Below are 22,472 nucleotides of genomic sequence, written 5' to 3' on the forward strand. Positions count from 1 at the left end.
CCACCCATTTCCATAACTCTACATGGCAGCTCCCCCTAGTAGGTATCAAGAATCATGTATCTTGAAGTAAAGTTAACAGGTTGCCCAAAGAAGTGGTAAATGCTCCATCCCTGCCAGTGTTCAAGGCCAGCCTGGATGGGGCTTGGAGCAACCTGGTCTAGTGTGAGGTGTCCCTGCCCATGGCAGGAGTTGGAACTGGATGATCTTAAGGTCCTTTCCACCCCAAACCATTCTATGATTCTATGAAAGTACCATAGTAATAAACTTCTATTTCAGGTTGCATTACTATCCCAAGTGGCCACAGGGAAGATGTGCCACCCATTCTGCAGCCTCTGTTTCAACAGTAATGATCTCCAGCTGAAGGACAGGAAGAAGCTGGAAATGGTAATATAAATGGCCCCAGTATGGGCTGGCAGCCCTCCTCTGGAGTCCCACCTTCGGTGGCATTCTGAATACATGCTGTGAGTAAAACTCCCACATTGCAAGCTAACTTGGTGGGGGTTTCGCAAGCAGAAGCCCTAGGGGGGTTTGGTGCCATCTCTGTCTATTCTATTTGGAAGTCTGAGCTAGTAGGGAGGTTTTATGAAGCGTGTATTTCTATCTCAAGTTTTAGATAGTGTTAACTACAAACCCACATGCTTTATTGTCACTGGGGCTGACAAAAATAATCTCTGGCTGTTAGAATTTGCTGCAGAGCCTAAGATTTTGTTTAATACAAATAACCTCAGAGACAACCTTGAGAAGTCCAAGTCTGGGTGCCACTCCACATGCTTTTTTCTCTACTTATCTGCCCCTCTCTTTTCTCTGTTGTGTCTCATTGTTGCCCTTTTCTCTTAACTGAGACTATTTCCGGGATTTGGTTTACACTGTGGGTCTGCAAAGAGTTGAACCACAACACTGCAGGAGCTGGAAGTGGTGGCAGCAACAGAGGAGTGAGCCAAGGAACCAGGTAGGAAAAGGGCACTCCTGTGGGGACCTGCTGTGCCACCAAGTTGGAACTTTCAGCTCTTCCAAAGCAGTAAAAAGGGATGTGAATGCCAGTGGATCATCAGTTCTGAAGCTTAATGACAGGATTTATGGCTTGATACTGTCTTCTTAGCCTCTGTTCTAACATAGGTGCCTGCCTGGTATGTTTACCTAATGGGGATTCCCTTTAGCTTGCAGTTTCCTGCAGGTATCTCCCAAGATAATGCTGGGCACGATCAGTGCAAATACTCCCTATGGAAAAGTAGCTTATTTTTTTTAGAATGAGGTTAGTGTGATTCCAAATTGAGTATTCAAAGATGAATTTACTGAGTATCCAACTCCCTGAAGTAGTGAATTCAGTAAGTGTTCAAAGTTTCCAAGGAGGTGATGATTTCTTTAAGACTTAACGGATTTTTGCCCAAATTGAAGGATTTTGCCTCATCACCTTCAATGGGATTTCCCAGGGTGCCTGAGACCACATAGCCTCAGCCTCCTAAACCTTGGCAAAACTGATATATAACGTGTGGAAGTCTAAGACGAAGCAGCATTTCAATTCATTCAGGCCAAGATTACTACTGATCTGTCTGGGGGAAAAACAAAACAAAAGTTAAAACCAAGGACAACCAAAATGACGTTGGACATTCATTAGTGAAGCATTGTCAGAACACAATAGAAGAACAGACAAAAGCCAGGCCACATTCTGTGGTATTTCCTAAAGGGCTCCCTCTGGCACATGGCTATTCCCTGCCAATCCTTTTGCATTGTTTTTGATAATGAAGAGAAGCTGAACAGATGATTGTTGCATTGTCCACTAAGTGATTCATTTACATTAAATAGTGCCTTAAAAGTAGGCTTTGGGTGGACTTTTTTAGTCACTTCAGTTGTTTATTTGGACAGTCTAATTGCTATCTTTTAACTCTCCACTGTACATAATTATTTCCTGATTGCTTCAGCTAAATTACTCAGGGTGTAACTCCTCGGTGGTCCAAAAAGCCCTGACTTAAGAAGCAGCATCGTCTGAGTTTTCAAAGATGCTTAATTCTGAATGGCCACCTCTAGAACACTGCTCCTGATCTGGGAAGGTGATGAGGTTCTGCAGCTCTTTGGTCCCTACCTCTGAAAGTTGGGCTGTGAAGCACAAACTTGGCTGCACAAGCCCTCACAGATCCATTGATTTCCTCCTTAGTCTCTCAACTGCTGCTGCATGTCTGCACTGAGGTTTCTTGAGTAACCCAGGGCTTCCATTACAATGACAGGCATTTTTTCATCCTCAAAGAGTTTGGTTTGGTTTGGTTTTGCAGGGTGTGACACATGTGACAATGTGCTTGAGGGCACATTGGCAGTACTGCAGTTAGAAGAACATCAGTGTAAGAAGCTATTTACCCCCAAATCCACATCCAGAACTGCAGGTCCACTAATATGGATGTACTAATGACTGGGGGAGAATGACACACAGTGGGGCTTTTTGATGGCTGACGAATCTAAGGAAATCAACACTCCTTTGGCCCTTCCATCTCACCTTGTCTGAGAAGATGCATGACTTTGCATCTGTTGAATAGCTGTAGTTACATCTCAAAAGCCCTGATTTCCTACTTATTCTCTGTTCCCCATTCCGTGTACCACAAGGAGAGGTTCAGTGCAGGCTCTTGTTTCTGCCTGTATGAAACAGTAGAGTCTGGGGCAAGGCAGCAAATAGCGAAGCAGAGAGGAGAAGGAAACAGTCCTCATAGTGTTGAGTTGTTCATGTAATATGGCCAAGGTTTAAATCTCCCAGGGCAGAGTAAAGCAGTCTGACATTTTCCCAGTCCCTTCTCCTTCCAGTTAGGAAAAACATTACATTTCTGTTACCCTGCTTCAGAAATTGCCTTTGCCTGCCTGTGATTAAAGCAAACTGTCCAGCCCTTTGGATCAAACTGAGCTTTAGCCTTTTTTTGGGGGGTTGTATGGCATCTTCCTAAAGCCAGCTGAGGCTCAGCAGACACACAAATAAAACCAGCCCTCCCTCTGCATAAAACCACAAAGTCTTGCTAGGATTTCCCCCACTGCCTTCCACTTTAACCCTCCAGCACTGCTCTCCTTATATTCTTGCTCTCCCAGGAGCCCACAATGCTCTGTGCTTAGTGGCAGGCGATGAAATCAAGCCGTGCATTAGCAGCTCTGTAATAGCTTTGCTCAGTGGAACCCAACTTCCTTCATTAATCCAGAAAATGAGACTTGTTTTCGTACATTTGAGAAACTAATTATTTAAGTGCTGGGAATTAAGGCTCATCAGATCCTGGAGCCTGATTTTGGTTCTGCTTCCCAGGGGATGGAACGAGATGGAGGGAAGCTGGTTTTGCGCAGGTGTGTGGTGTGGTACTTGCAGCAGGGAACGATGGCGTGCAGATCCTCATCTACCTCAGGCATAAAAGCCCCTCTCTTTGTACATCCCTTTTCTTCCAGACATCAGCTGGTTCTTGCCACCCAAATAGATCTTTTTAAGTCACCACTAATAAAATTACTTGATAGCTTCCTTATTTTTAGTGCATGAAAAGATGTACCCCTCCTGTGGTTGACCCAGCCTGAATATTTTGCAATAAACCAATAATGCCTTGTCTCAGCTGGGTTTTTAGAGAGGGAAACGAGCTCACACCCGTTATCCTTCTATGATATCCTTCTATTCTTCAGCCTTATCTTTAATCACTAGACTCAGAAAGGGGTTTAGCTAGAACAGCTCTACCTAACCTAGCAAGGGACCTTCCAGTGGCTTGAGAACCAGAAGATGAATTGGGTGAAAACCCCCCTCGTCTGTAGGAAACCACAGATGAGGGCAGATCTGTTGTTCTAAACCAAGTTTTTACAACAGAATGCCTTTCAACAGTAGATGGGTGCTTTTGACATTCTTCCCAGAAAATGACAGAGAACCTCCTGATGCTGTTGCCAATAACTATATGCTAAAGAACAGGGATTTGGTTCCGATAGTATCACTGGACAGATCCACTCTTAATTACAAGCAGCTTGCCAAGAACAAAGCTTTCATTTTTTATTGAGATAGCCAATGTCCTGTGTTTTCTTCAGAGACTGAGGGAGCAAACATTTCTGTGTGTTCAGTTGAAGCCAGATGTTAAAGTATTGTCTGGATGTAATTGACTTGACAAATAGCAGGAATGACATTTTAGCTCCATTTAAGTCAGTGGCAAAATTCCTGTTGAGTTCAACTGGGGCCAAGATTTGATCCTATGACAGTGCTGATGATCTTCACAAAAATAAGTGCAGGCATTCTGGTTTTCTAGGATTCTTTTCAACCTATGGAATTCTGTGCACTGCTTTGAAGAGGTCTGCAAAAGACCACAAAGACAAGGAAGCTTATTGTCAGTGGATTTAAATGAGCTATCCAGGGGTCTGTGATTCCAAGGGAAAACTTCAAGAGTCGATTACAAAGTTGTAAGTCAGCTCAATCCGTTGAAATCCACCCATCTTTTTAGTCCTTGGACTGACAAGCATCCTTCTGGCAGGACCTGTGCAGCTGAACCAACTCTTTGTCATTGAATATTGTGGATTCAAGATGCTGCTCTGTCTCTTATGCTGGGAGATCCATGTGGAAACCTCTAAGCTGGCACCTATCAGGTGCTGTTACCAGCGGACTGGGCTGAAAACAAAACCTGTGCTTTAGAGAAGCTGGAGTAGCTGGGACCTTACAACCCATTCAGTTTTGTAGCAAGGTCACTCCTCTGTCCCCAAGATAAATGAGCAGGTACACAGTGTTCTCCCCACACTGAGAGGTGTCTGAAGTATCTCAAATGAGCTTTATTGGGAACTAAAGGCAATCAGCTTCAGGCAGAATCTGCAACAGATTCTACCTATGATATCTCCAGAGGTTTAAGCCCCATGGTCAGACGTACAGCCTGATGTGCTTTAAAAGCTTTGGGTTAAGTAATGGTACTACTACTTGGATGGAAGTTCATAATGCTTAGATGAGAAAAGGCTTGAGCTAGGAACAAAAGATCACTAAGGATTTAAAAATGGAGTAACTTTACAATGTTAAAAGTGATCTTTTTGGGATTTCAAACATTTTTCCATGTGGACTTTGGAAAGCACAGTTGTTCTGTAACTTCTTTCCATTTAGACTGTGGGAGAATTTAACTTTTTTAGGGTGCCTGAAAATACCAGAAGATGAAATGAAGTCCATACCTACAGAGCTGGGTCCAGGGGAAGCCAGAAAGGAGAAAGTGCTGAAGTCCAGCATCTACCACAGAATATCCAAGTTGTGCTTCTCTTTATATGGAGAAGTGCCTACTTAGGGGTATGCTTTGATTGGTCTACCAGAAGCAGGATGACAATTAAGGAGTACTACTTTATGGCAACGTATTCATAGAATCTAAAACTGGTTTGGGTTGAAGGGACCTTAAAGCTCATCCAGCTCCAACCCCCTGCCACAGGCAGGGACACCTTCCACTAGAGCAGGTTGCTCCAAGCCCCTGTGTCCAACCTGGCCTTGAACACTGCCAGGGATGGGGCAGCCACAGCTTCTCTGGGCACCCTGTGCCAGCGCCTCAGCACCCTCACAGGGAAGAGCTTCTGCCTAAGAGCTCATCTCAATCTCCCCTCTGGCAGGTTAAAGCCATTCCCTCTTTTCCTGTCCCTACAGGCCCTTGTCCAAAGCCCCTCTCCAGGTTTCCTGTAGCCCCTTTGGGCACTGGAGCTGCTCTAAGGTCTCCCCTTAAGGAGCCTTCTCTTCTCCAGGCTGATTTTCTGGAGAATCAACTCTCAGCCTGATTTTCTTTCTCAGATCTACCAAGCATGTGCAGAATTAAGAACTTTGCAAGCTGGTCAGTCCTAGAGATTCGAACCAGCAAGCAATGCAAGCTCCTGAATAGACCCCTTCAAATCCACTTTTGGAACCAGGGTCTTCAGCTTCTTATAGGTTCAAACTTAAGACAGTTCCACTTGCAATCCAAGTTTATGTGAGGAATCCTAGCTCTATCCTTGATGTTGCTCATACATCTGATCAAAGGGAAAGGTTCATGGTTACCTGAGAACTAAATTGGACATTTTAACACATATTATGTGGAAAAGCATACCTAAGTGATGAAGTAAGAATTGATTCATGGCTATGTAGCAGAGTCTGGAAGTGCCACTTTGGGATGACATGGATCGAAGATGCAGCTAGTTTGCTTTTCCATATGAAGAACGCTGCTTCTTCCCAGATGAGCTGTCATGTAACATAGATGACTCTCTGGAGGAAGAGTTTGCTGCACATTTGCAGTATGTTTTAGCTACTATCAACATTTATATTCCATTGGCATTTGAGCATAAGAACTCATTAGCATAATCATCAATGCTTTAACATGAAAAATTCCTCCAGGAGACACAGGAGGGATTGAAACTCTTTCCTTCCCCCAGAGACAAGTCCTTTCCCAAGCTGCCTGCTGCACCAAAAGGTTTGATTCTAGAAAAATTCCCAAGCTATGCCAAACAGTAAATTAAACCACAGCAAACTTGTAAATTTGTGTGTGTGTGTGTGTATGTGGAGCAAGCAGGCCCTGATTTAAGAATTACTAGGTGACAAAATGTTGTCACTCTCTTCCACCCCTATGTTGTTTTGACTGCTGCTCTGTGCTGTTGTGTCACCTTTACTGTGTGGGCTGGCACAATGCAGGAGTGTTTTAGAGGCCAAAGTTTTATACTTCAGAGGAAAGATTCTGGTGTCTTCACAAGATAGAAAGCAAAGGGTTTCATGGCACTGCCCTCTTCTAGAGCTTGCCTCAAGCTCTCCAAGTGAGGAGATGGTCTCAAAATATCTCCAGAGCCACTTTTCTACACTATTTTAGAGTGGATTTTTACTCTGGTTCCAAAACGACACATTGACAAGAACTTCAGCTTGGATTTCTGGCATAAAGAGTCTCCTCTTTATAGAGAATACAGAAAACCTTGAGGGAACTTCAAGTTTGAAAGGTAACATTCATACGTTGGAAACCTCGTCTTAAGAATTGATCTTTAAATCTCTTACCTTTCTGCCTGTGGGAGGTGACATTGGGCCTCAGTTCCCATTGACAGCAGATGTGATCAAGGGTGGGTGTCTTGCATGTGGGTTGACTAGGTCTCTAAGGATGCTTCTCACATCATCATGAGGTCTTCAAGAGCTGGACCACGAAACCTCTAGGGAGCAGGAATAGTTAAATGTTGTCACTGTTCTTGAAATGGCCAGAGAGAAAAATGAGCATTTTCCAAATGCAATATTTCTTTGAGAGAGAACCACTACCAAATGCAGGTGTTTCTTCAACCATTTATGTTTCTAAACTCACAGTTCTTGTTCTTTCTGCACCACACTCTGCATTGGGTAAACATGGGGACTCTGCAAGAAAGAGCAGCACAGATATCCCTGTGAACATTTCAGGATGTGCAGGGCACTGAACATGTGTATTGTCTTTTGGGTCTCCTGGTCTTTTCAGAGAGATGGACTTACATTTCATTGGCAGAAATTGTCTCTTTTATCTTTATCTCTGTTTTGATGTGGTAGCCATGGAGAAAAGCCTGAGATTAGTAACAGTAGGTTGTTGCAGAATAAGAATAACTCTCGACTTGGATTTAGACTGTAGTAATATTGGGGATTGTGTTTAACTGCAAATACTCAGATCCCAGTGAATAAATACCAGATGCTGTTAGGACAATAATCACCCACCTTAAACTAAATGCTGGTAATCTTTAGCTTTGTTCTGAAGGGTGTTTAGGTGGCTTTTTCTCAGAGAACCTAGGAAGAGACTGAGTGGCTTTTGGGGCGACGTGGGCTAAGAAAGAGGGATAACAGCAGGAACAAAGCCACCACCTCTTGGCAAAGCAGGCTGTAGGTGGGATTAGTGAATCTCTGACCACCAAGGTTTAGTTTCCCTAATAAAGCTATATGCTATATCACTTGGTTTGCCTCTCCTTGCCATCCCAGCATGTTTTGCAGTGTTCGTTTAGAAAACAATCCTGCATTTTAGAGCAATATACGAACCAGAGCTCTTCCAGCATGTTTAGGAGGAAAGGAATTTCCTCTGCTCTTGCTGAGATGACATTCAGGATGGCAGAAACACATATAGTATCACGTTTTGTTAAGCTTTACCAGTCAACGTGTTTTTACAACACAGAACTTGTTTCCAAATGATCACAACTACGTTCCTGGTGGTGGAAACCAGGCATGGATGACTAGGTAATGTTAAAGCCACAGCAAAAAGGCTGTGGCCAGAGAGCCCAGGGTGTGCTTGAAGACTGGCTTCTGAATTAAAACTTCCTTTGATGCCCCTTTTGTATCTCATGAGAAAGATCCAAAACTCATTTTCATTAATTGTAGCAGATGATGTCAGAACACAAACATGACTTACATGTATTTCTTCCAAGAAGATAAAAGAGTCGTTTAATTAGTAAATGTCAAAGATCTGTATTTTCCTGCTGGTTTTTTCATTGCTGAAGATCTGGCAGATGTTAGATCAAGGTTATTAAAACCAGTTTATGACATTTCTTAGGTGAGACACTCTTTCAAATCTATCATCTGCTGCACGTTTGGTGTTAAAATGATCATGGCATGCAGAAAGTTTCTTTGGTGTTGTCAGGGGCCAACAAGAAACCTGGAGAGGGACTTCTGACAAGGGCCCATAGTGACAAGACAAGGGGGAATGGCTTTAACCTGACAGAGGAGAGATTTAATAATGCAGTGATACTTAACCACTACCTTTCTTGTTGTACAGTCATTCCGGACCTCTGGAAAGCCTCCTGCCTCTTTTCCGACATCCCATCCTTTTCTTCTTGCTTCACTCCACCATTGTGTAACCCTATAGCACGAGGCATACAAGAACTATGTACAGATTCAACCATTTTACACTGTCTTCTCATTTCCTTGTATAGGAAATAAAGCTGAATTAATACCAGTCCTGCTTATACCCTACTTTTATTTCATCCCTGTTGGAAACACCAGGAGCAGAGGCTGGCAGTGCAGAGGGACCATATATGGTCCTCAGGGCAAACGGGAGCATTGCACACATGTTCTCCCCAAACCCCGGCGAGCTCTGTCACACCTAGACCGGCCCCACATCAGCCGCACTCGGCTCCTTGAACCTGCGAACGGTAAGGAGGGGGAAGGACCCGCCTCTCCTGCTCGTTTCGACCCGCAGTACCGCCTGCCCTAACCGGAGCCCGCTGTGGTGCGGAGGCCGAAGGTGCCTCTGCCAAGCGACCGGGGAACTGGCGGGGGGGGCGGCCCGGCCTCGGGGGGGGGCGGCCCGGCCTCGGGAGCGGGAACCCGGCCCCGGGGAGCGGCCCGGCCGCCGCCGCCGCCCCTCTCCCCTCAGGAAATCGCTGAGGGAGCAGCGAAAGCGCCGGGACCAGCGGATGTGACAGCAGCGCGGCCCCCTCAGCCCTGACCGCCCCTTCGGCCGGCCGTAGCCAATCCCCTCTCGCCTTGGAACGTGACTGACAAGAGTGTTAGCCAATCCCGCCGCGATACTCAACGCACAGGCCCCGCCTCTCCTCTCCATTGGTAGGGTGTCCTGTCAATCGGCCGAGCCCTTCCCGCCCCTTTCCGGCAGGGGGAAATGCTAGCTAGGAAGGGTGGAGGGAGGGGGAGAAGAAAGGGAAAGCAGCCAATGAGAGGCTAGAGACGGGCACCTCAGCGGCGGAGTGACAGGCGGGCGGACCAATGGCCGCGCTCCTTCTCCCCTCCGTCTCCCTCCCTCAAGGGTGGCGGGGCAGAGGGGGCGCACCTACCGCCCCTTCCCCGTTGGTCTGTCCCACTCCGGGCCTGGCGGGCTAGGTTGAGTTAGCGGCTCGGACCATTGCTCACGGCGGGCGGAGGGGGGTGCGGGCGAGGAGGAAGGAGACGACGAAGGAGGCGGAGGGGGGGGGCGGGGGGCGGTTTAAAGAGACAGGAGCCGGGCGGGCGGCCGGCTGGGGGAGCGGGAGCGGCGGCGGGCGGAGACTCGCCCCTTCCCCACACACGCTCGCTCACACCGCGGCCAGGGTCGCCGCCGCCAGCGCCCCCCCCCCTACCCCCCCGCTCCCTTTCCCCTTCGCCCGGCGCTTCCACAGCGGCCTCTATGAGGTAGAAGGGAGCGGCGGCCACTCCGGGGGCGGCAGCGGCCGCTCCAGCCGCCTCCTCCTCCTCCTTCTCTTCCTCGCCTCAGAGAGCCCCATCTTTGTGTGTGAGGGAGAGGGCGGGCGGGAGGGAGTGCGCGCTGCCCGCCCGCTGCCGCCGCGCTTTGTTCGGAGCCGGGGGGCCGTGGCGGCGCGGAGCCCCGGCTCTATGTGCCAGCCGCTGCCCGCGCCCCCACAGCAGCCCGCGGGGGCGGCGGAGGCCGCGCGGCAGGCGGCGGCCTGAGGGGCCGGAGCCCCTGAGGGCGGGCGCGCGGCCGCCCCGGCCCGTGCCCGCGCCCGCGGCCGTGCGGTTGGTGCGGAGCGGGGGAAGGGGCCGGCTCGCTGCCCGCCGGCCCGGCCCGTCTGCGGGCGGATTGATGTGGGGGGGTCTGACATGAGTCCGCCGGCGGCCGGGTGCTGCCATGTGACCGGCTTCAAGGTGGAGAACTGGAAGCAGAACCTGCGGGCGATTTACCAGTGCTTCGTGTGGAGCGGCTCGGCCGAGACCAGGAAGCGCAAGGTACCGGGGGCGGCCCGCATCCACCTCCCCCCACCCCCCTTCCCTTCCCGGCCCTTCCCCACACGCGCTCCCGTCCCTTCCCCTCCCTCCCTCCGCCGACCCACCCGCCCGCCCTCCCTGCGCCGCTCGCACGCACTCTGCCGCCTCGGCCTGCCCGCGGCTGCGGGGAGGGGACGGGTCCCGCGCCCGTCTTCCCTCCCCACGGGGCAGGTGGGCCTGAGTGTCCCCCCCCCGCTCCGGTACCGGCCCCGTCCCCGCCCCGCCGGCAGCGCCGGGGCTCCGGCACGCGGTCGTGGGGGGAGGGAGGAGGAAGCGGCCGGTGTCCCCGATACCGGGGCCCGGTCACTGGGGATGGAGGAGGCGGCCAGCCCCAGTGCCTCCTTCTTTTCCCTCCCTGCCACCTGCCCCGGCGGCGGGGCCGGCTTTCCGCAGCGGGGCTGTTCCGCAGCGCCGCCGCCGCCGCCTCCTCCTCTATCTCCTCCCGGAGGTGCGGGAGGCAGCGAGGGTTTCCCGGAATACGGCGGCGGCGGGGGAGGGGAGGGAGGCCCGGGGCAACGGGCACGTCCGGCCTGCGGCGGAGCTTTGTGCCCCGTGGGGGCGCGCCCGAGCCCGGGGGTTGCGGCGGCGCCGGGGGGGGGGGGGGGGGGGGGGGGGGGGGGGGGGCAGGTTTACTGAGTTAGTTATTTTTGCCTTAAAAGAAAAAAGCCATAAGCTGCTCATTGTGGGAATCCCTTTGGGAAAGGGGGTTCCTGTTGTAGTGGGGGGAGAGAAGGAGCTGGCTCTGTGGAGTACACGGAAGGGCAGAGGGGAGTTCTCTCTTGTTGGTGCTTGGGACATGAACGGCGCAGCAAACGCTAATCCGTGTTAATGGGGAAGAGCACTTATCCCCATGTGTCTTCTAAAATGCTATCCCTACCCGTATGTATGTTTGTGGAGGGTTTCTCTCTTAACTCTGCAACTAACGACTGTGTTTCCCTGGAATCAACTAGATTTACTTCAAAGTGACTTGGCAGATTTCTGTCTCTCGTCGTATTTGTGGCTGAGGAGGGGAGTGCAACAACTACATGTAGTAAAACTTGGGGCTTGGGACAGCACAGGTTGTGTTTGTATTAAGGCAACCCATTGAGAACTGCCTGAGCCCAGTTGCTTTGCAATATATCGCTCAGCTTATTCATACTAGAACTAGAGTGTGAAGGATGCAGTTCAAGGCTGAGGTGCCTAACCACTTTGTGTGTTCATTTATGTTCTCAGGACAATGCAGTTTTCCAGTTTTTTACATAAAGAGAGAAAAATGGAATCTTAGAAGAAACACGTTTCACTTGATAGACCTGCAAAATATGGTCAGACTGATTTTTAGTATTTATAATCCTCCTACAAGTCAATATTATTATCGGTCAGAATCTGGTTTTATTCGGCCTTCAGTGTGTCAAAGTACAAATTGGTGTCTAATGTGTGGTACTTAAGCTTAAAAAGGAGGAAAAACCATACGTGTGTTGTGGAATCAAAAATGGCAAGTGAGGTAAGATGGCTCAGGCAAATGTAAAGCAAGTGTTAGGTGGAAGAATGCAAATGAAATTTCAGTAGCAAAATTACCACCTTAGTGCTTTATTTTCATGTGGAGCATCTTTTGTAACCTGCATATTCTTTGTGTGTTGCAAGTTTTGGGGGTTTTTTTTTTTCATCTCATGTGTTCATCATTGCTCGAAAAACCTGCTGGAAATACATAATAATCCACTGTAATCAATCTGTTCTTACTTCCTCGTTCTCATAGAACAGGACAGGATTGTTTCAAAATCAACTATCATCTCGTGGGAAACAGCAGTTTTCCAAATACATCCTAAAAATGCTTTTTCCCCCCTTTTCAGGATACCAGTCTGAAAAGAGTTGGATTCCTGCATTCAGCCAACCTGAAATAGTAGCTGGAATAGAGCACATGTAGGGAAGCATTTTGGCCAGCTGAATTTGGGGTCCAGTTCCCAGTCTATGAGGATTGAGGAAAGTATATAAAGGACAGTTATGATACTTCCCTCTCCTGCATATGGACATGAGGCATTCTTCCATGGAGTTTTTACTGAAATTCTCTGTGTGTGTGTGTGCTCCTTAGAATTTTATGTGTAAAATTTGATGAACAGTATTTTCTGTTCCGAGGCACATTTCTAGTCTAATAACTAGAAAACAGTCCTTTGTCCTTTAATATTTTATATCTACATATGTATGTGTGTATATATATTCTAGGAGCATAGCTCTGCTTCAGAGTACCTGTTTAGTGGCAAGGATTCTTGGTCTTAATCAAAATGATGAGGTCAAATTAAGGGTTTGGTAAAGGGTAGATGCTCTTTTTGTTGCAGAATCAAGGACAAGCACATCATTCATTGAGCACAGAAGACATTTGGCATAGGTGGTAGTTGATTGTTAGTGGGAAGCACTGGATAATGTAACTGTTGGTGAGATGAACCCAGCTGTAAAATGTCTTGGTGACAGCCAGATCTCAATTGTTAGCTTTCTCTAATGGTAACATACTATATTCCTCCTAAGGCTGTCTTAAAAATCCGGATAGCAATGGGAACTGCAGGGGGCAGAAAGTGTCCATTCCTCCTGCTTTCCTTCCCCTGCCTGCTGCGTTCTGCTTTGGAAGACCATTTTAATGCTGCTTTGCTGTTTGCTATTCATTTTTAATACATACCTTTTCCTGCAAATAAGCTTTTATGAGCTTCACCTCTCAGTTCAGTATGCTTCACAGCCAGCATTTTGAATAGGAGAGCTGTAAAGCACAGTTTATAGTAGGAAAGCTGTCTTCTGAATGTAGATTTGAATTCTCTGTCAGAAGCAAGAGGTAATTCTGTGTGTATCTTTGTAGATGCTGGATTTCTGGTGAACGTTTTAGGAGCGTGTTTGCTTCTGAAGCGTTGTCTATGCTGGAATCTGAGCTGCCGTCATGGTGCATCATTGTATCTACACGAAGGAGTAAGGCTGTAGCTCTTCTCACCTCACTGCGTCTTGGCCGAAGTAGCAAAGTGCAGCAGTTGTAGTACACACTGTTCTAGGCAGAGGCTTTGCTATGGTGCAGATGTGTCGCTGATGGTAAAGCCTAAGTGAAGACAAAACCTGTCACACTGAAGAGTGGAACAGGAAAAGGGGGGTAGAAGAAGAAATCTGAAGAATTGACTCTTGAAATGGTAATAATTGTGATCTAAAGGGCTGAACTTGTATGTAAAGTGGCACAAAATTAGTGTTGATTCTGCTGGCTTTAGGACTTTGACCTATAACTCTTGATTTTTAATTTGGGATAGTTAGAATCTGTTTAATAAGCTGATGGCAAAGCTCATGTTCCTGTAGGTCATGCACTTTACCTTGAATATTTTGATGTGGAAATTACCTCACATTTAATTAAGTAACACTGTAGAAGAGGTCCTTAAATTTGACACCACTGCCCCCATTCAGGAATTATGGAAAACCAGAGGATGCTGAAAGGACTTTGGCCAACCTTCTGTGTCAGCTCTTTCCATTTTTCTGTCAGGTCTTACTTCAGACCCTTTGCTTATTCCTTTAGAATTCAAGATGAGAAAAACCTGTTTTGCAGTGCTTTGCATGTAGCTTTTGGTCCCCATCAGTGAGCAGTTAGACATGTAGGTGCATCTCTGTGTCTAGGAGTAGGTAAGTAATGGTTTCAGTGCTTGAAAAGCAGCTGAATTGATGATTGAATTCTGTTTTACTGGGCTATACACCTTGGAGGAAAAGAGTTTGCCTCATTCTGAATGGGTTTTATTATCACTGCTCTGAAAAAGGCTCTCTGATAAAAGTAAACTGCTCATCGTGACCACGGTCATAATGTGCACAAGGTCCTATCTGGAATTTCAGTATGTTTGTTCTGTGCTTCTGCCAATAGATCAAAGAATAATTGCCTGTCAGGGTTGTACGCTCGCACTGATGGCGGGAGCATTCTAAGCATATTTCTTCCTGTTTGAGAGCTGCTCTTGGGTTTTCCATTATTCTCTCTTTACATGGACCCTCCAGACTGATTGATGCTTTCAGATCTGAAGAAGCATTTTCATGACCTTTCTCTAGGTATCCTCCCCATGTACTTGCAACTTCCATCCTTCGTTCTTGTAGTATTTGACAGAAAATTGATTCATGAATACTTAGAGCTGAAGCGACTTTGGTTCACTTCTGAACTTTCAAAAGCAGAAGAAGCTTAATAATATCTTAGCAAATAAATGCCATGTCACGTTTGCAAAGTGTTGTGGTTCACAGGCTAAATCAATGTGTTAAGTTCTTGCTAAAATGACCTGGCAGTCACAGGGTAAGCTAATGGTGGAACTTCTCATCTCCTGCCTGTTGAGGCATGTTCGCTTGCTCGCTTCCTCCCTTGCAGCCTTCCCCATATACCTGTCCAGGAACAGGCAAGTGGTGCTTAGGCAATTTGCTTTGTACCAGAACAGATGAGTACAAAAGGAACCTTACCAGGCTGTGCAGCCTTCTGAGGGCTCAGTGCTTTGATTGCTTAAATTAATAAGGAAATCTTAGCTTGTTTTTCTTTAATGTTTTTAGCATATGCACCAAACTTCTGGATTACAAATCCTGTGGAGAATTTGAAAGAGGAGTCCAGGATTCAAGAAGCATGTCTTTCTTTCAGCTGCATACTCCGCTTTGGCTGCCTATGTGAGCTGTCTGATTCACTCAGGAGGGACGTTCTTCTTTGCCATGTGTTGTGGGGACTGCCTTCTCCCTGAAAGCCCATAAGAAGTGTCAAAATCAGCTGCAGGCTTCGTTGTTCAGGAGGTCTCCAGTTTCATACCTGAGCAATCTTCCTTAGCTCTTAACCTCTAAGGAGTGTAACGGTCCTTAGACCTGCTGAAGGTAATATGGTCTTTCCTCGTGTTGTCTTTCATGTGAAGACACCATCTTTGGTGTGAGAGAGATCCAGACATGAGATTTTAGCTCATGAGATTTTAGCTTTATACACAGATTGAGGATGCTCCACTGAGCTTGTGTCTCTGGTGCCAAAGAATAATACAAGACCTTCCTCTTCCTAGTGGTGTTAATCCCTATTTTGTACCCTCATTTAAATAAATGGTTGGTTTCTGGGCCGAAGGTCAGGAATTAGTCTTGCACCATGAACTCTGAGGTGGTGAATGGCAATTCTTTGGTCATGGGATCTGAACCATCGGGACATACCCAAACACTTGCTCATCTCTGTCTCTGAGGTCAACACTTCCATTGTGATTTAAAGGTTAGACAAGTCTCTGTCACCAAAGCTGACTCCTGAATAGCAGTTGTATTAGAACCATTTCCTTCTCTATTTAATGTGGATGGAGAGACAAGCAAGCGCAGTAAAGGCAGTCTTCCCCATGCTTTGTTCCTTGGTGAAGAGAAAGAACCTGGATCTGCATAAGCTAGTGAAGGAAAAAAATAGGGATATGCTGGACAGGAGGGCTTCTTTTCTTCTGTAGTCTTACCAGCAGTGAAGGTTTCCTAATATCCAGGCTGTCTGTTGAGAGCAGTTGTAGCATCTCTGTAATTTTCTCTGCAGCCAACAATCTTATTTGCTTAGTGTTGAAAATGTTGAAAGCTTTCAAACTAGAATGACACTTCATAGTGTGAAGGTGAGCAGAGTGGAACGGCTTCGTTTGATTTGTTGGGCCTATTTGTTGAGCTTTATTTTAAGCCAGCAAAGCTTGAAACCCCAAACAAAGCTTAGCTGATATCCTCATCTTTGTTTTGGGCCTTAATCTGTAGCGCTAACATGAAACCAGAGCTGCGAATCAGTTTCAAACCTTCTACTCTCCTTCTTTCATTTGAGGATTTTCTGTCTTAGTAACTGGAGTAACAAATCAATGGGTGAATGCTGCTGACTGATAGTGGAAGCTGCCTGCTCATGAGTTGCTGACTCCCCTTCTCCTGACTTACTGCTACTTGAGTCTGAGCAAAAAAGCCCAGTACGTTTTCCTTTGGGACGTACTCTGGGGATCCTGCTCTGTAACAAATGCTGTTGCAACTCTTACTTTGATTCCCAATGGTGGCTGTGGTTTGTTTGAAACCAGAGAAAGATTACCTTGGTTTAAAAGCTTGTGTTTCTCACTTTAAACCTAGCACCCATAATGTTTTCTGTTTACGTGCAGTGGACTTGGAGCTATGCTTTCTTGAGCTCTTTTTCCTGGTATATGTAGGGCTTTTGTTATCAACCATACCTTTCCATTTCATTTGACTTATGGCTACTTGAAAATGTTGGGTTTGTGTTTTTAATCCTTGTATTCCCATGCTTCACCAAGTATTTACAATGTGTTTGTAGTATATGACAGCATTAAGGAGAAGAGATTCATGTGTACTTGTGTTTATATATCACTTAGAGCAGCATCACAAGAAGGCAGTCTGAAGGTGACCTCTATGCATTTTGCTGGATTTAGTAGAACTATATAGCATTTTTTTTTAACCATGCAAAGAGCCATTGTTGTTAGAGCCTTTCTAGACTTGGCTAGAAAGAGCATCTATCTCCAATCTCTTGTTAACCTCTGGACAATGGAGTGAAGTGAGTGAAATGCTGTAATGATGTTACAGTTGATTACGTTATCCCGGGCTGTGTTGTCAGCAAGTGGTGCTGGGGCACAGGGAGAGCCATATGCTACCCGAGAGGCCTGAACGGGGAACATTTGCTTAGCAGAAGCAGTTCTAGAAGCTGATAGATCTGTTCTGACTGGATGAAAGCTCTGTCTTGGTAGTTGTATTCTTTTACATATTGATTTGGCAGTCCTTTATGTACACTCTGCTTAATTCAAGATAAGAACTTCGCTGCGTTGTAATATAATCAATGTTGTAAAGAGTTACTCACTGCATTCTGTTTGGTTCCAAGCAGTGGTACCACATTAATGCAACCTGCATAGCAACGCCACAACGATCTGTGGTTTACTCTGGTGCCAGGACAGATCTACCATGTTGAGCTCTCTCATTTAAGACTCATTTTCTCCATTTCAAGACCTGTTTGATGATCAGTAAGTTGAACTGTTACCAGACACCAGTTGCCTCAAAGTAACCTGAGATTCACTTTATCAGTTAGTAACTGATTAGCAGCAAACGGTCTGTCTTGTCATGTTCTTTTGTGTGTGAAATACAGCAAATACTCAACTGTTTCTCAGTTCTCTACTTATTGAGAAGTACAACAGTTTGGTTTCTTTAAACCTCTCATTTATATGTAACACTCACTTAAAGTTCTTATTTTTTTCTGTCTCTGCTGCTATTCCAAGTTGGTAAGAATGACTTTTCTCCCCTCTTCTCGCTCTTCCTTTCCTGTGTTTAGTGGAGCTTGAAATTAACACTGCTCTTCTTGTCTACCTTTTGCATAGTATCATTGATGATGTTAGCATATCCCTGGGAAATATTTCTGTGAAGGTTTAAAGTGCACTAAATATGTCATTGAATAAAAAATGTGGATATTAGATAAGGTGAAACTCGGAAGGAAAAAAATGGACATGGTAACAAAAGTTGTTTTCAACACAGTTGAGAAACAGAGTTTTTTTTTTTTAGCATCACTGTTGGGGCTAGTGCAAGTTCTCGTGTCCTGTAACAAATTCTGACATCTATTCTGTCAAATATATTAAATATCTTCATATTAAAAGTTGTAGTGAGAAGCAGTTCACTAAACGTGACACTGCCTCAGTAGTAACTCTGAAGACAGAGCCTGGGTTTAGCTGTGCTTATGCAGTCTTGTTCTTAAACTGTGCTGTGTTTGCAGTGTTGGTTTGCCCACACACTGAGCTCTTCTGCAAATACATGTAAAAATATAACTCTTCATAAATTCAATGAGTTGTATTTATGTAGAATTAAACTGTAGAGATGATTGATTTACATTTCAGTTAAGAGATTATTAGAATATCTCTTCTTTTTCATTAGTGTTTTAATCTGTCGTTCTGTGTTGCAACTCGTGCCCTAATATATTAAACCAAGTTTTCATCCATCCATATGTATATGTTAATCCACAATTTAAAAAGTAGCATGTATGAATTCAAAGAGTAAAAGGTACCAAATTAGTAGTAACTTAATTTTTGCCTAAACTCATGAAAATTCCTGCAGTATTTGAATACAGTTAAGTGCTGGGAATGATGGAATGAGTACCAAACGACGACGACGTGGCACCAAATTCCTTCTGTGGTGATTGCCTTACTTGTCACCTCATGCATCCAAGTGGCCTTTTTAAAGTAGGTTTTGGCTTTGGATTCATCTTACTGAATTCCAGGGCTTTTATAGGTACGTTTTGCTTCTGTTTTTAAAGGGCTTTTGGTTTGAATAAAGTACAGACTTGAATTCTATTGCTTCAGTGTGTATTAGCACAAGGAGAGGAAACCAGCAGCTTATAACCTTTATTTTTGCCTTCCTCTGCCCCAATTTCTGTTTAAAAAAAAAAGGATGAATCTTCCTCGTGTCTTTGAACCACCTAATGTTATTTCACGAAGTTTGTCTAGTTGTAATATGTGCTGCTGTCCTGTGCATTCAGACTTGTTGCATGCAAGTCTGATGGTAGGGGACCTTTAGGATATCATTGGTAACTAAAGGTAAGATTTATTGCACAGCAGATGCGTGACAACTTCCTAAGTGAAGACAGCTGAGATAGCTGACTGATTTCAGTACCTCATTTGTGTTAGGTGAGGTTTGGTGACCCTTGTGCCCTCCAGTGACAAATGCAGGATTTCTCTGAAAGTTTCATGTTTTGCTTTGCTGTGCTTCATTATCTTCATATTACTGCTCACTTCTGTTCTGAAACTGGATCATTGTCCTGCTTGGCAGCTAGTGACCAGGTGAAACTCTCATGTAATCTTGTTTTCTGTACATTGCTGACTCTTGTCATGTTCTCTTAGCAAGCATCCTTCCCCCAAAAGCTTATTATTGGGTATGTTTTCCGAATAACACTCAGTTCTCTGGTCATTCGTGTCTACATTTTGTGGTTTTGGTTGTGGGATGATCTTAACAGCGATGTGGAGAACAGAATGAGGAAAGCAGGGAAAATAGTTTCAAGAGCTATTGCAGTTACGGGTGTGAAGAGGAACAAGGCTCTTCTGTCATTATGAGGCTGTTCGTTCCCTAGGGAAACCGATTTTACTTTGTCCAGTGTAATTTTATCTTACTACCCATAGCAATGTGTTTCTTTGTAATTTTTCTGCATTGATTCAGCCACCAGAACTGGTTAAGACTTGCACATGCAGAAGAGTTGCTCTCAACCACTTGTTTGCTCATGGAAGGGGCCTAAATCACAACGTGTGATGGAGTGGTACCAGAGCTCATAATGACACAGAGTGTATCACTGTCTATCTGCGAAATAGTGTCAAGTGTGAACAAGGAAGATACACAAGGAGCATTGTTCACCCGTGTGGTCAAGTATTCTATGAAAGGAAACTTTTGGGGAGAGATCCTGCTATGTCTGAGGTCTCGGGGACATCTTGTGATTGGAATGTAAGTTTTCAGGCCCTTATTGAAAGATTTCAGGGAGTAGAAAGTGGGGGGTTTGTCTGTCTTAGGCTGAGTACTGCAAAAGTCTGACTGTAGAAAAGCAGAACTCCAGTTTCAGCAGTAACCTGAAGAACTACTTTCTTACAGCAACTCTTTATAAAATGAGCAATTTAATTCTGTAAGGACGTTGTACCTGTAGGTTGAAATCCTTTTGCAGACAAGCTGTTTTAAGCAGTGGTAAAAAGAACATAAGAAATGACATTAAGGAGAAATGGAGTTACAAAATCTGACAAATATAAACCAAAATGAATTAAAATTTCAAACTTATTTCTGTATGTGGGTACTACTGAGATACAAGTAGGTGATGGAATTGGCAAATGGTTTGGATGAGAAAATTGTCATTCAGATAAAGGACAGGGCAGTATTTGATTTACCAGAGGAAAGCAAGAGATGTGAAATTTGTACCTTTCAGTGCATAATCACCAAAGATTGGTGAGTGGGGAGCTTGAAATCCAGCTCTTCAGGAGTGGCTGCATGTGTGCCTTCCCAAACAGTCTAAGGAATTACCAGCTCTTGGCTGCCTATTCTCGCTGTTGTACCACACGCTGCATCGGGTCGATACAATTGTGCTATGAACCAGAACAGATAAAGATGAAAAATGCTATTTTCCTCCTCTTGGAGCCAATTCAGGTGAAATATTACCATGTTATGTGTCCATGCAGGGTTGAGGAAGCAGCCGTAGAGGTAGCTTGAGGGGAGGAGCGCCTGGGTGATGGGACAGGACCTGAGTGGTGATGCTCAGAGGCTGCATATGGCAGTTTGAGTAACAACCACTGCCTCTGCCGGACTTTGCTGCTGACAGACTCTGTTTGAATGTTCTCCATGTACAAATGGTTTCTTCCTAACAGGAGTTAAGTGACCAGTGTTACTGCTACAGCTGTGTGATTGTACCTGCTATTGTAAGTGTTGCAGTATTTCACTGGTGTAGTGGTGTGTGCTGAGTCTGTTGCGTGGAACTTACGTCTGCAGTTATTAGAACTTACTCCTGCATGACAATAATTTGCTTCTGCTCCAGTTTCCTAGTGAATAATAAATGATGCAGGAAGTGTAGAATGCCTGTAATCTGTGATCAGCTATTATAGCAAATCTACTTTTCATATTACATTTAATGAAATGAATAGTGTTTTTCTGAATAATCAAGTTATAAGCCACTTGTTTGCCTCTTTAAACAGGCCTGTCTCCAAGTTAAGATTTGTCTTTTATGATCAAACTCTCTTAAGATATTTTAAGTTTTGTTGATTCACAGCATCTGGTCATAGGGGATGTACCTAGATCATCCCCATGCTGCATAAAGTTGGGGATGATGGGATAACAGGACTGTAAATTAGTTCTTTATGGTACTGGTTTTCCTCTGACCTATTCCCTTGCATAGTCTAGAGCAGCCTCAGGGCAGCACTCCAGTAACACCCTAACACGGTGCCTGGGGTCAAGGAGAGGTGCTGGTTCTGCAACCCCATCAGGGCATCCCCTGGCAACTGGTTGTGCTGGTACTTGGTTGCTCTTGTGCAGCCATTGAAAGGACCTGGATTAGGAGGTCTGTGAGTTGTTTTATTTGTTTGAGGACATGTATAATGCAGGATTCAGCTTTTGAAACATTCTGAGTGCATTAGCATCTCCTTTTTCTAGTTTTATGCTTCCCTACTGTATCTGTGAAATGTTAGATTCCATAGCTTGAACAGATAATCGAATCAAAGAAAGTCTGTCTTAATATTGAACAAGTGTGGTTATTTCAGATGCTTGAAATACCTCACCAAAATAGGCTTATGCACCTCTGTTGGGAGGGGTTTCTTTTTCCAGTGTCTTGGGTTGTATCAGCTATCTGTGCAGCAAACACCAGCAGAGTCAAATCCAGGCTTGCCAGCTATTTTGGGCTGGGATTAGAAGTGTTAGCTGCATTAATGGGGCAATTAGAACAAACTCTTCTGTGGCAGGAGTGTGATGAAACACTGGGTAAGTTAGTGTATCTCAGCTCCCCTAGAAAACATCTGCTGTTTGAGCAGCCATCAGGTAATACAATTCTTCAGGGAGTTTCACCCATTTGATGTCCTCATCTCCACAAGATGGAGATTTTAAAACACGTGGGGTTTGTGGGGTGTACCTTCTGCAGATGAAACTATTTTGCTGCTGCTGGGAGACTACTCTGAATAAGCTTGCACCTGAATACAAAGGGCACAGGGTTGAGGTGGACCAGCAGGCCCCCCTTCATACCGTACAGTAACACCAACCACAGGTTTCACTGGTATTCCAAGACATTGATTTCTTTTGGTAAGAACTAGCAAGTCAGTTTACCAAATGAAGGTATTAAAACTTCTGATGAAAGATACCACACTAAACTGTGCCCCTTGGATGGAGGTTGGTCTTTCCAGCCAATACAGCAGGAATTTCATCATTACAAGCAGTATTA

The 22,472-nt window shown here is 45.4% G+C and overlaps 1 protein-coding gene and 1 long non-coding RNA gene across 3 annotated transcripts in view; one reads left to right on the plus strand and one right to left on the minus strand.

Annotated features, from left to right (window-relative positions):
* Nucleotides 1-3,798: 3,798 nt before the first annotated feature.
* On the minus strand, nucleotides 3,799-9,104 carry LOC115607617. The gene is made up of 3 exons (XR_003991295.1): nucleotides 8,657-9,104; nucleotides 6,956-7,104; nucleotides 3,799-4,283 (listed from the first exon to the last, which is right to left on the minus strand). It is a non-coding gene; the product is annotated as an uncharacterized LOC115607617 (long non-coding RNA).
* A 570-nt stretch (nucleotides 9,105-9,674) lies between these two features.
* Nucleotides 9,675-22,472, plus strand: part of LOC115607615 (ubiquitin carboxyl-terminal hydrolase 22-A) — a 101,123-nt gene continuing 88,325 nt past the window's right edge. The window contains exon 1 of one of the 2 annotated variants that reach the window (XM_030485112.1): nucleotides 9,675-10,573. In XM_030485112.1, the coding sequence (XP_030340972.1) occupies nucleotides 10,448-10,573 (126 nt within the window). In that variant the 5' untranslated portion in view covers nucleotides 9,675-10,447. The remainder of the gene's footprint in view (nucleotides 10,574-22,472) is intronic. The other variant, XM_030485111.1, reaches the window with a different exon arrangement.

This window comes from Strigops habroptila, chromosome 4 (genome assembly GCF_004027225.2).
Source record: "Strigops habroptila isolate Jane chromosome 4, bStrHab1.2.pri, whole genome shotgun sequence".
In the NCBI taxonomy this organism is placed as follows: Eukaryota; Metazoa; Chordata; class Aves; order Psittaciformes; family Psittacidae; genus Strigops; species Strigops habroptila.